General features: G+C 37.1%; 1 protein-coding gene across 8 annotated transcripts in view; it reads right to left on the reverse strand.

The window, feature by feature from the left end:
• Nucleotides 1-14,323, reverse strand: part of adam22 (ADAM metallopeptidase domain 22) — a 64,421-nt gene that overhangs the window by 40,428 nt on the left and 9,670 nt on the right. For 6 of the 8 annotated variants that reach the window (XR_009266282.1, XM_058746016.1, XM_058746019.1 and 3 more), the window contains exons 4-5: nucleotides 3,941-4,007; nucleotides 45-127 (exon numbers count right to left, since the gene is read on the reverse strand). Coding sequence is in view for 6 of the 8 variants with exons in the window: in XM_058746016.1 (XP_058601999.1) it covers nucleotides 45-127; nucleotides 3,941-4,007 (150 nt within the window). In the remaining 2 variants the exon portion in view is untranslated. Of the gene's footprint in view, nucleotides 1-44; nucleotides 128-3,525; nucleotides 3,581-3,940; nucleotides 4,008-4,998; nucleotides 5,123-14,323 lie in introns of those variants that run through there. The other 2 variants (XM_058746020.1, XM_058746021.1) reach the window with 2 other exon arrangements.

Consider the following 14,323-nt stretch of genomic DNA (forward strand, 5'->3'; position numbering starts at 1 on the left):
TGCATGTTCATTCAGACATGCAGCACATCTATAGAGGGACTTACTGCAATCCATGGCATGTTGAAAGTGCAACATATGACTTCGGGATATCACGTACTTTCCCATGGTAGTAACAGTGTTCTCCACCCTGCAGGGAGAAACAAACAATAATCACAAACAGCACATACTGTTAATGGCTTTAAATGTGGCTAATTCAATCATAATTCAGTAAGGAATTATAATAATATTAGATTTATTGTTTTGTTTTTAACCCAAGTGCTGCATAATGTGAAGCAGCTGTTACCGGTTTTGTTATTCATCTGTTATGCATAATCATGATTTGTTTCCATCAGTTTCCAAATAAAAAGTGAAAATAATCAAACGAGACTAGGTGCATTTAATTTTATGAGTTATAATTTAAAAAATTAATGATATTTTGTTTTTTGTTGTTGTTGTTTTACAACAGTTAGCTTCAGTGTTCCAAGAGCTGCTAAATTAATAAAAGTAAATGTGAATTTGCAATAGTGGTGGAGTTTTTTCAATGACTCTTTCTGTATGTTACATCGTTACGCCAGTAGGTGGCGACAAGTGACTGCGGTTATGAGTGAATCACCGACTCATTCTTTGAATTGATTTGTTCTCTATGAGCGAATCACGGAATCATTCATTAAACTGATTAGTTCATAAATGCTGATTCATTCCAGAATGAAAACGCTGAGTCACTAAATCATTCATTCAACAGAAAGATTCACAAACGCTGATTCATTCGGGAACTAAATGCCACTGTGTTACTCAAAGAGACGCAATGGTTCTGTTGTGGGTTTGTTTGGCACTATTTTCTTTGGCAGTTCAAAGTAACAGGCATTATTGTGTCTAAGATGTACACTGTTACTTAACATTAACGTATTGTATATTGAACTTGTATAAAAGCAATATCACTAATAAGGCCAATATTTTTGTATTTATGTTGATATGAAATGTTTAAATTCTACATGTGTGTGGGTTAACATTTATACTGGCCACTTTTGTTTGTACTGAAGTGATCAGAAGACTTGTAAGAGTATTCCAGAGTGTGTATGTTATTTATGAAATGTTTTTAGTGTAAGTGCTCGACTGCCATTAGGGCTGCAGGTTTTCTCTTCCTGCTTTTTCTCAGAGGACTAAGGCTGCAGCATTTACCAGCAGATCAATTTCATTTCATCCCTCTCTCTTTCTATCTCTCTGCACTGGACAAAAAGCTTCATATGCTGAGTTTTATCCATTCCTTTGCTGCTCTCTTTCCTCTAGCTTGTTCTGGAGCACCTCTGTCTCTTTTTTCCACATGTAGTACTTTCTGTCCTCAAGAGTTCTCAGCTAATCAAGAGCCGAGGGCAGTCTCTACCACACACACACACACACACACACACACACACACACACACACACACACACACATAGAGACAGACATTCCTGAAGAGTGCGGTTGTTGTAGAGACAGCCACTTTCAGACTAATGACCCAGCAAACATTAGTGCCTTGAATCACAGAGAGACAGGCTGTTTCCAAAATATAAAAAAATGCTTTATCATGCAGTATATAAAGGTAAGAAGGTATTGAAGGATGTGAATTTGGGATCATCTTTAAATGATGTTTTATTAACAAAGTTCGGGAGGAGCACGTCAGATACTTAGCCTAATTAGACACAAGTGGTACGCCATCAGGCTAATCAAAACAAGGGTATAAATACAGCCGACCTACCTCCTTTCATTGACGGCTAATCAGCATCCCTCCACCACCCCTTCTCCACTATCATCACTAAGTTCACAACACAGTAGGGGGATACTCTGGGTTCGGGCAATTCCCGAGCTCGGAGCCCTTCCCCAGGACAGCACGCCAACAACGTATTACCATACTCGCCAAATACGCATTACGTTACTCGTGCTAATATATGTAAGTGTGAACTCGTGAATATGAGAAGATGGCTGAAATTGTGTAAAATACATTGTCCTTCAAAATTTTGGGGGCATTAATTTTTATCACAGCTTCCAAAAAACATACAGGAAATAAACGTTGCACATAGTTTCTCATCTAATTTATAGAATATTTATTTGTATAAAATGTATTTTTATTTTCTATACAATTGTTTTTTCACTTGTGCAAATATTAGCAAAATGTGATTTCTCAAACTTATTCATAAAGTCATATTTTTATATTTCATTAAAAATATTCTTTTTCCTCCTATTCACATGTAGTTTTTCTTCAGCAGGTGAAAATATATATAACGTAAACTATATAAGGAATTATTTTTTCTTTGTAATAGATAAAAATTCTTTGAGACATTTATATTCAAGAAACAATAATCTAAAATACTAATGATAATCTTAAAATAATAAACCTTCTGTTCCCCTTTCCTTGGGATTTCCTTTATTATGATGTCAGCATGTATGTTTTAAAACCAATTAATAAAACCAATTATTTTTTACGTTATTGTGGTCAAACCCCTAGATATGTGGTATCTCACAAAATTGCAAGATGTCTTCTTTTAGATCCACCAATAAGATATGGTCACAGAGAAATATACATGTAGAGCTTCTAGCCTTTGCTAGCATTTTTGTATGATTCATATAATCCCTTTGTATTTATTAAATCTGTAGTTAAACTAAGAGGTTGTTCACCATTGCAGTGGGGAGATGAAGCTAAATATATGTGTGTTTCTGCTCTAGAATCCCTTCAGTGACTCTCGTTTTCTCTCTTCATCCTCTGCCTGTTCATCCATCTCTCTGTTATTCCCTCCTTCCTCGCAGAACCCACCGCTCTATTTTTTCATTCATCCATAAAAGCAAAACAGTGCCTAAAGAGCCCTTGTGACCTTACATGCACAATATTTCCTCAGGCTTTATAGGCTGGGTTGTGGGCGTAAGGCCTCTGTGGATCTGAATGTCTTCACTGAAGCCTTCATGACAATCAAACTAATATAAAAAATATAAAACATGTTAAACGGGCTGTATCAAAGTTATATCATAGAATATGGGCTTACAGAGAACTTTGGGGACGTCCATTCCACTATGCATAATCTATATAAAATACACACCTTGACACAATAATGGTGTCCAACATGCAGCACACAAATAGGACACTGTATTCCTGCTCCTGTCTGAGCGTGTGACAGGAACAATCTGCCACTGGCCTAAAACAAGCAAACACCTTCTGCTCTGGGTGTGATGTGTCCCATCTGAACACACGTGCCTCAGTACACTGACAGAATGAAGCTGAGAGTCCCAGAGTGGCTCAAAGACACAGATCTGATCAGACTATAGTCACTGACCAGTGTGAAACACACAGTCATAGAGTGGAACAAAGCGGGTCAAGGCATTTAAATGAATTATTCAAGTAAATGTTTACTGTAACATTGAAAAAAAATTTGGACTACTTTTCTAAGCGGTAAAACCTCTGGTTAAGTGCTACCAACCTTATTTGTGTGTGTTTTTAAGCTCCAGAAAACAACATCCAATATTATCAGATCACCAAACAGAGTATTTTTATGCCTAAAGTTTTTTGGTTGTATCCACCTTATTCTTCAACGCAGAAGTAAGCCTATGGCCGAGACTTCCGGTTCATTAGCCACTATAGGAAAATAATGAGAAGAATAACAACATGCAGTAAACGGTAAAACTGTTTGCACTACAAACCAGTGTGTTCATAATTAACATAATGCATTAAAATAATAAGGTAAGACACACCAATTTGCAATATCAAGCAGCAAAACGAGCTGTTATGTACAGCTTAAATATAGCTGGCCGCAGGTGACACTAGAAGCCAGTCCCATAAAAATTACATAAGGTGGAATAAGGTGGAACAATACAATAAGTTAGAAACATTTTTTCAAACACATATTTTTGTGGATTAATCATGTGCTAAAGGTATAAGATACTTCTGGTCTAAAGCAGATATTTACTTGATACTGGAATGAGAGTTTATACTCACTTTGTTGACAACTGAATTCCCCTCCTCTGATATGTGCCTCTCAATGTAATTTGATGATAGAAGATCACTGCAAAAAAGAGCAAAAATACACAGTTGGTAAAAAGTTTTACATTTTCACAAAAATTATTTAGTGAACTCAATTAAATCTATTCTACTATTTTGTTCAATATTATTCTGAAACTTTTAAATTAAATATTTTAAATTTAAAAAATCACATAAATCATTAAAGAGTAATTTCCTAAAGAAAATAGCAGTGCTTGCAAAGCATCAAAAGAATAAAAGTGTCACATAAGTTGGTTCAGACACAGTCTGCAATGTAATGGCAGTGTATAAATGCAAGAGAGGAAAGACCAAACAGATTTCAGTATGTAAATACTATAATGATGCGATCACAATTTATGCAATACCTCAAATTTCGTAAAGAGGTGGAAAGCTTGCAAAAGTCAAAAATATGGTGTGCTGTATTAAAATTTTAAACTGAAGCTTAAAAAAATACTTGCTGAAAATTTCTGGAGAAATAGAAAATAAAGAAAAATAGACTGCCTGATGAATATCGGCACTGTAAATATGATTCATCATCCTCCCAAACACTTCACTCCTGGTAATCCTGGCATCACACATTTAATGAGCAAATCAAATTAACACTCATGTCACTCATACATTCTGCTTATCTAACAGGACTGAAATGGAACAGAATCTGGAACGGAATCTGTGTTCCAACACTAAGAGTCATGAGCACAGTTAACCTGCGGAGAGATCCACGGCTGATTTCATACATCACGACTCACTAACAATAAGTTATGTTCAAGGACACTTCAGTGTGTGGCAAAGCTGTGCTCAAGTTGTTCACAAACTGGGGCGAGAGGTTCACTGGGAGAGCACACTGTTCCCCTGGAGGAGGATACTGAGTGACTGTAGCATGTAAATAAAACCTAGGAGCCAAATGATACAATTGCAATCATCACAAAATGGCAATGTAGCGAAAAACAGACTGAGCGCAGGAGGAGAGATGGGTGAAAGTGTCTCGCAGCAGGAGCTCTGACTGTGAAATCAGTTACCGTGAGCTCATCGCTAGGACAATCACAGCATGACATCAAACCAGCCTTTAAAGACAGAAACACACATCTTCAACAGCAGTTCACTACAGCAGGTGATTAGCAGGGTATTTATGGAGCTGCAGTGCTGTAACGGATAATACAAAAAAAGTTTTCAATTAGAGATTCATTCTGTGGTAAATGCAAATGTACATCAAATAATTGTGACTGTGAGACAGAAGTCAAAACTAAAAGAGGACTAACAGAGGACAGGACAAAACCAGCGGATAGAGAGAAAATGGCAGATCATTGAGAGAGGATCAGAACAGGAGTAGTAGAAGATAAAGAGGGAGTGATAAAGTGGGATGTCAGAGGAAAGAAACATTGTGATTGATGATAAGAGCTGCCGCACTCACACACACACACACACACACACACACACACACACACAAACAATCATATACAGTCACATCCCATCCCATCACATCCGCCTTCCCCACCCTTAACAGACAATGGTGGCTGAATTGAGAAAAATTTGCTGACACTAATCTTTTCTTACTCACCATGAAACTGCACTTTGTCTTAAATAAATAAATAAATAAATAAAAGTTTTATTGTGTTAAAAATAATTTTTCCTTATTTGACAATTCTCCAAGATATCAAAATATATTTAGTATTTGTTCATGCAGAGGACCTTTGGGGATCTCAGTTACCAGTAGAATCAAATACCTGTCATGTGTTGGTACTGTCCCAGTCTAAGCAGACGTGAAAATCTGCAGTATATTTTGCTTTGTGAAATGTGAAGGTAAAGGCTGATAACAGATTTCTGCTTTAATTGCTTTGGGATTTGAATTATTTATAAGGAAAACCCCACAATTCCCCGTCCCATTCCAATCCATCCCTTTTCACATACACCCTGCCCTACAAACATTTTAATATGGCGCTGTCACATTACTACAAAATGGCTCTCATTTCTCATGTAAAGCTTAATGGACTGGTCCATTGTATGAGACAGACAGAGAGAGAGCGAGACATGCTAATTAAAGAAGAGAGGGAAACCATAGGAATAGAAATGAAAGGGTTTACAGAAGAGAGAACAGATTGTGTGTGAAGTAGTGCTGTATTATCTATCTCTCTGTGTGTGTGAGAGATGAAGAGGTTCTGTTACAGAGATTTTCTCTGTCCCAAAACCTAGTGAGCTGCCTACCTGGACAGCATTTTAAAGCATCATGCCATAATTATGATGCCACCAGTAATACCTCCAACCACCTTTTAAGACAGCACTGCATGTGTCCTTTCTAAAGACAGACATCCCAGGATGCACGGCTCAGAAATTAATTTCTTTACAATACACTTGTGTATGCTATAAAGTTTTATGCTTATGTGTATCGTATGGTTAGCTTAGCAACATACTAATGTCAACCTCTATTGTAACCACCTAGGTTTTTGTTATGCTCTGCCCCTTGATCACTTAGACAAACTTCACAGAGTCCTATTTGAATGAATGTAATTTTGAATGAAATTTCAGTGAAAGGCATCATTCTGAGTTTCTTCCTCAGCAAGGAAACATCAAATCGCTAAAAAGTGAAAGTAAAGACAGTTATTGTTACAAAAGATTTCTCTTTCAAATAAACATCTTTTCAATTTTCTGTTAATCAAAGAATCCTGAAAAAAATGTATAATAGCTTCCATAAAGATATTAAGCATCACAACAGTTTTCAACATTAATAATATTCTAATAATTTCTAAAGGATCATGTGACACTGAAGACTGGAGTAATGATGCAGAAAATTTAGCTTTGTCATCGCAGGAATGAATCACACTTTAAAATATATGAAAATAGAAAACAGTTCTTTTAAATTCTAGTACTATTTTGGAATATTATAGTTTTTACTGTATTTTTGAGAAGATAATTCTTTCAAAAACATTCAAATTTATAAGACAAATTTATGTTTTTTCTTCTGTCTCATGCATATGCACACATGCAGCACCTTTAGAGATTATGGCGTGTGTAAGTCTGGTTCTAGACCCTGGAGACCAGCAGAAGAACATCTCCCGTGAGGACAGGACACCATCCAGCACAGCTGGAGACCCCAATCTCTGATCTAATTAGCACTCAAACACATACAAGTTCACTTTTTAGATGGCACACTTAAAACAAGTGTTGTCAAATGTTAGTAGTAGATGTAGTGCGTTGTTTCCACAATTTATATTCCATGGAAATATGGAGATTTGCTCAATTCTGATTCCTGCTGTGACTTATGTGTGTTTGAGATTAAGACAGTGACTCAAAATCCCAACAGAGACTCATGCCTGTTCATGCACAGAAAAAAACCCCCAACTAGACAGAAGTAGATGCAAGTGTAAGATATCTAGAGTGTACTGAGATATTAAGACATCAACATCATGTTGTAGTATTGTGTGAGAGCATTTGTGAATGTGTGTGTGTGTGTGTGTGTGTGTGTGAGGTTTGGAAAAGCTGAAGTCAGTATTGTGAAGTGTTTGCTGAGCGCTTCAGCTCTTTTGTGCTTTTGCTGTCCATGAGTTTTTAAACCTGCAGCTCTGCTCGTGTTCCCAAAGAGACAAAACTGCAGCCTCAGCAAACAAAAGACCTGCGAGCAGCCTTATCCACACACACATTCACAGCACCAACAAATAATCACTACAATTAAATTAAATGTGCACAATAGGAAGAATCAGCAAAATGTAACCATAAAACATGCATGAACACACACATACACACACACACACACACACACACACACACACACACACAGGGGAAGGTCTTTACAATGACAGATTTGGTGTATTTCACAGAGAGACCCTTCCCCCCATAAGAATACATACTCTGAGGGGAGCAGGTGCAGTTGTTCTCATTGTGAACTTGTGTGTGTTTCACCAGCTCCTCCCACTGAGCTTGTTAATATCAAATATGCTCGTTATTTACACCGATTTGCCTTCACAATCAAATCCCTCCAATAACTCACAATCTCTCACACACCAGGCTTCCCATACCATTTGGTTCGGTCAGTGAATTTACATTGTGTGTGTATATATATATATATATATATATATATATATGTGTGTGTGTGTGTGTGTGTGTCTGTGTGTGCAAAGCTCAATCACTATAGGTGTAACCAACAAACCGATAAAAAGGTGTTTTACATTACATAAACATCATTTAAACAACATCACAAAAGCATTTTGCCTTGAAGCGAAAGCAGAATATTGGCAGACTTTTAATGAAAAATACTTCTCAACACTGGCACAGTTTTGGGTTTTGTTCTCACACCTTCATTACACCATTAGTTAAGAAACCAAAAAACAACAGCAGGAAGATCACTAAAAATAAATGTGCCACAACATGCTACAGCAGAACAAACCAGTTTGGCCTAATGATGAAATGTTGCATTTGCAACATTGCAAGAGAAAAAAAGGCAAAGAGAGGATACTATAGATGCATTAATTATGCAATAAAAATAGTGATTAGAAATTACTAATCATCTATGTAAAGGGAGTCTGTGTTTATGATGGACAGGTAAAGCAGAACGTCTCAGACCTGCTTCTGAAAATATCCTGCGTCACTGTACATGTGAGCACTTCTGAGACTCTGATGCCAGCTGTTTTTCCCGACTCAATCTCTCTCGGATCTCTCTCCTCCTTTATCACACACCCACACAGACTCAAGGGTGCATGAAGGATGCTAGTTGGTCAGACTTTCACTCTCCCTCCATCCAACAATTTATTCACTTTCTCTCTCTCTCTGCCTCTTTCTCATGTTTTGTCTAGCTTTCGTCTATTGCACAGCTTCCTGAAAGGATGGTAAAATGGAGCTGAATAAATGATGGTATAATAAACTCAAGCTATATAAAAGATAACATACTACAAATCAGGACAATGACATTCAAAACACTGAATAGATATTACACAAAAATGGCTTTATAGGTCAATTTTGCTTTCTTTATATCTGGATACTGTTGTTCATCTAATTCAGCTTTTGTTTGCATTTGCATTTATTATACTGTGACACCAGCACTTGTGAAGATTCCAGATGATGTCAACTTTGCATCAACATCTAACACTGTCAAATAACATCCTTATATTGTAACATCATCCTTACACTGTAATCATTCATAAGTTGTTATTGCATGAAGTAATAACATGTCTGTTGTGTCTGCTTAACTGAATACATGACGTTAACTAACGACATATATTATAGCTGTATATTACTGCCATATGGGCATTAGATACACTCATTTGTGGCTGATAACAGAACACTTCCTGATTGTAACACTGAAACAAGCATTTTCTATTGCTTTAAAACAATATGTATTGTGAAAAGTGCAATTACTGTACAAATAAACTTGATATGAATTGATGTTATCGTTTTTAAGGTCCACCTAAACAATAAATAAGCGTAAAGCCCTGTCATCAATGTCTTTTTTTAAATTGCAAAATTAGAATAAATATGCCAATTACAACCCGAATTCCGGAAATGTTGGGACGTTTTTTTTTTTTTTTGAATAAAGAATTTCAAATCACATGAGCCAATATTATATTCACAATAGAACATAGATAACATAACAAATGTTTAAACTGAGAAATTTTAGAATTTTAAGTTCAAAATGAGCTCATTTCAAATTTGATGCCTGCTACACGTCTCAAAATAGTTGGAACGGGGGCATGTTTACCATGGTGTAGCATGTCCTCTTCTTTTCAAAACAGTTTGAAGACACCTGGGCATTGAGGTTATGAGTTTCTGGAGTTTTGGTGTTGGAATTTGGTCCCATTCTTGCCTGATATAGGTTTCCAGCTGCTGAAGAGTTTGTGGTCGTCTTTGACGTATTTTTCGTTTAATGATGCACCAAATGTTCTCTATAGGTGAAAGATCTGGACTGCAGGCAGGCCAATTCAGCTCCCGGACTCTTCTACTACAAAGCCATGCTGTTGTAATAGCTGCAGTATGTGTTGTTTTGCATTGTCCTGCTGAAATACATGTCATCTGGAGGGAAGCATATGTTGCTCTAAAACATTTATATACTTTTCAGCATTCATAGTGCTTTCCAAAACATGCAAACTGCCCATACCATATGCACTTATGCACCCCCATACCATCAGAGATGCTGGCTTTTGAACTGAACACTGATGACACGCTGGAAGGTCTCCCTCCTCTTTAGCCCGGAGGACACGGCTTCCATGATTTACTACAAGAATGTCAAATTTGGACTCGTCTGACCATAGAACACTTTTCCACTTTGAAACAGTCCATTTTAAATGAGCCTTGGCCCACAGTACACAACGGCGCTTCTGGACCATGTTTACATATGGCTTCCTTTTTGCATGATAGAGCTTTAGTTGGCATCTGCAGATGGCACAGCGGATTGTGTTTACCGACAGTGGTTTCTGATAGTATTCCTGGGCCCATTTAGTAATGTAAATGACAGAATCATGCCGATGAGTGATGCAGTGTCGTCTGAGGGCCCGAAGACCACGGGCATCCAACAAATATCTTCTGCCTTGTCCCTTACGCACAGAGATTTCTCCAGTTTATCTGAATATTTTGATGATGTTATACACTGTAGATAATGAGATTTGCAAAGCCTTTGCAATTTGACGTTGAAGAACATTGTTTTTAAAGTATTGCACAATCTTTTTACGCAGTCGTTCACAAATTGGAGAGCCTCTGCCCATCTTTACTTCTGAGAGACTCTGCCTCTCTAAGACATCCCTTTTATAGCTAATAATGTTACAGACTTGGGTCCATATTTATTAAGCCTCTAAGAATTACTCTCAAGAACACTGCTAAGAATTGACTTAAGTGTAAAACAATTCTTGGCTCAAAGCTGCGCTTAAAAGTTAGTTATCAAGCATCTCAGTCGTAATTTAAGCGAAGTGTTGGTCTAAATCTTAAGTGTCAGTCTTAGAGATGATTCACAACACTTTGTTGTGCCACAAACGGGATTTTGGATGACGACATACGCATGGACCAATCACTGAATAGATTTCCTTATTTAAGAATATTCTCAGATAAATTCACATTGAATGGTTAAATTCCTAATAGGATTTTACATTCAACACACATTTGACAATAAAGAATTTTCAAGAGAATACATTATGGCAAGGAAACAAAGCATCATCACTAGGGATGCTCCAATCAGGATTTTTGCAGCCGATACTGAGTACCGATTTCTTGTCATGGTGATCGCCCGATACCGATTCTGATGCTTCAAGCTTTATATAACATATGCAATAATGTTATATAAATAATCACAAAAATTATTCCTTATACAGTGAACATTTTAATATTCATTTAAAATGGTGTTTATGCATAAGATATGCTATACCCCGTGTCCTTTCTCTCTCTCTCGGCGCCAAGTTTAAGAGCTGCGATGACGCGGTTATTCTAACAACAACAGAAACACAGTGAGCAGCAAAAAATTATAGATTACTTTCACTAAAACACAGCAGAAAACAACAATGCTGCAAATATAGTTATTTTTCTTTCTATATATATTTATCTATCTATAATCTATGACTCTGAGTATTCAAACCAGATGTGACAAGACGTTTCTGATCTACATTTAGCGTTATTAATCTGTAGGCTAAGAACATTTAAATATATATATATATATATATATATATATATATATATATATATATATATATATATATATATATATATATATATATATATATATATATATATATATATATATATATATATATATATATATATATATATATATATATAAAATTGTTGCTAGATGGCTAGGTTGAAATTTAAACTTTGAAACTGTTATCTTTCTTTTCTGCTCAAGATGATAAAATAAATCATAAATGATGCAAATATTAACTAATTTTTTAAAATACATTTTTCATCAGGCAGACGATTTAATTTGTGTGTGTTTTCGCCTGATCGGGAAGTTGCAGTGACAGAAATGGTGACATTCCAGATAAAATTTTAAAGGAGTAAAGCCTGTGTTAATGCTATTGAGTGGGCTAATATGGGCAAAGAAGATATTTTTGTTTTATAAATAAATGTTCATTTAAAAGCAACCCACGGTCAATGTATTATGTTACCCTTACGGCTCCAATGAGGTTTTGTTCCGTCCTCCACGCTGTGACAACTCACAAAAGACTATTTTTAGCCAAGCAGCGCGGAGAGCCGCTGCGGAAACGTGCTGCGCCATGGCTGGTATAAACACAAGCACTGACTGCGGCCACGATCAGCTCCAGTTCCCGTGGAACGTGCAGTGATGTGCAGATCAGCTTTAACGTCACTGAATCTGCTGTTAAAAAATTAAATATCCATTCAATCATCATGCAAAACATACACGACAAATAACAAATTTTTCATTGGTTCTCAAAACATTTTCACACCGGCAATGACATGACTGCAGCGCCAAATCATTTATGTCCCCACGCATCATGTACATCCTCACGTATTGACGTCATCAAATTGCGATCGGGACGTGAGATTGGCCAAATATGAGTACCGATCGAGTCATAAAATGTGATTATCGGCCGATACCGATCTCCGGCCGATCGATCAGAGCATCCCTAGTCATCACAACATTCAATTTAGGGTTGTGCCGATAGACGATAGTATCGCGAAAGATTCACGCACGTCTCTGTCTCCTCAGCGCCATCACAAGCCCCTGCTGGCAACTCCTAGCCACTTGAGAGACCTCTCGAGCTGTCTTAAATAACTGGGAAAGTGATTCTTAGCTTTAAGTAATGTGATAACTTGCTTTTATACTTAAGTTTGAAAGTAGGAGTAAATTTCATAAATTCTCAGCACTTAACACTAAAATGGCACTTTGAGAAGCTTGATAAATACGGGTCCAGATGTCAATTAACTTAATTAGTTGCTAGATGTTCTCCCAGCTGAATCTTTTCAAAATGTCTTGCTTGTTGCCCCCGTGCCAACTTTTTTGAGACCTGTAGCAGGCATCAAATTTGAAATGAGCTCAATTAGTGGATAAAAGTGTAAAATTTCTCAGTTTAAACATTTGTTATGTTCTCTATGTTCTATTGTGAATAAAATATTGGCTCATGTGATTTGAAAGTCTTTTAGTTTTCATTTTATTCAAATTTAAAAAAACGTCCCAACATTTCCAGAATTCAGGTTGTAACATAGCCTGGTAATACCAAACTCTGCTACTTTGCTTTGCTTCGTAGACAGAGTCTGGAAGGGCATAATTGACAAGCGTTTACTTTCTCATGGGCGGACGCTTGTCTGAAATGTAAAATCATTGGTGTACCCGTAAGCCAATCACATAACGGTCGGTTATGACATATGTTAATCGCTGGCTCAGCAGCCTCGAACTTCTGCTGTAAACACAGGTATGCGGCGAAAACAAAACCATCGAGCGAAATACCGGAATGAAGATGGCTATGAATGACTTTTGCAGATTATGTGAAGTAAATCTACACATCCACAATTATTGCCTTGCCGAACTTTGTCCCCCCCAGTTTCTCGCTGACGATCCGTAACAGTTGATAAATTAAACTTTTCCCAAAACCTGTCGGGAGTAGGGCCACAAAATCACCTCCATTCAAAATGTGAACCAAACACTCTTCTTGTTCAGGCTTCAGTTGGCAAATGCCGGGAATATTCTCCACAACAGAGTGAATAGCATCCCGTGTCTCCATATCCGCTGTCGTTTTAGATTTCCCTCACCTAAACTACAATCTTAAATTCGGCGCTTAGCGTCTACGTCACGGCTCTCGGCCCGCCCTCTGTTCGTTGATTGGCCGGCTGCTGCGGAGCCGGAGATAAACTGGGAGATGGTCTGCTATATCAGACTGAGTACAGAAGCGAAATTAAATTGAGCGGAAGTACGAAGTCTGACGTAGTCAGGCTAGTTGTAACATAGGACAACAACAGAACCAGGCGGAGAAAAAATATTTAGTGAAACCACAAAGAAAGGCACCGAAATAACACATAAACTAAGGCACAATAACAGTTTTAAAATTGTTTGATGTTTCATTTTCTAAATGTCATAATTAAAGTCAAATAGTTACATTTGGGCATACTTGAGGAGAATTTACTTTTATGTATGTAATAAAATGATTACACGTCCTATATATTCTAAATTATGATTGCAATGGCATCAGTGTCTATTGTTGTTATATAAATCGAATTATTTTGACCCACACCCCCACCCTAAAGTTGAAAAACAAGAACCGGTTGATGTCTAAAAGACTGAGCACCACAAAATAAAACAAAGACAAGAAACCGACCTCTCACACACATGCATACACACGCCATAAAACCCTCAGGTGCAACTGACATCAGAAATGAAACCAATGTGTGTGTGTGGAGGTGTGTTTGGACTCCATCATG

Source organism: Onychostoma macrolepis, chromosome 16 (genome assembly GCF_012432095.1).
Source record: "Onychostoma macrolepis isolate SWU-2019 chromosome 16, ASM1243209v1, whole genome shotgun sequence".
NCBI lineage: Eukaryota > Metazoa > Chordata > Actinopteri > Cypriniformes > Cyprinidae > Onychostoma > Onychostoma macrolepis.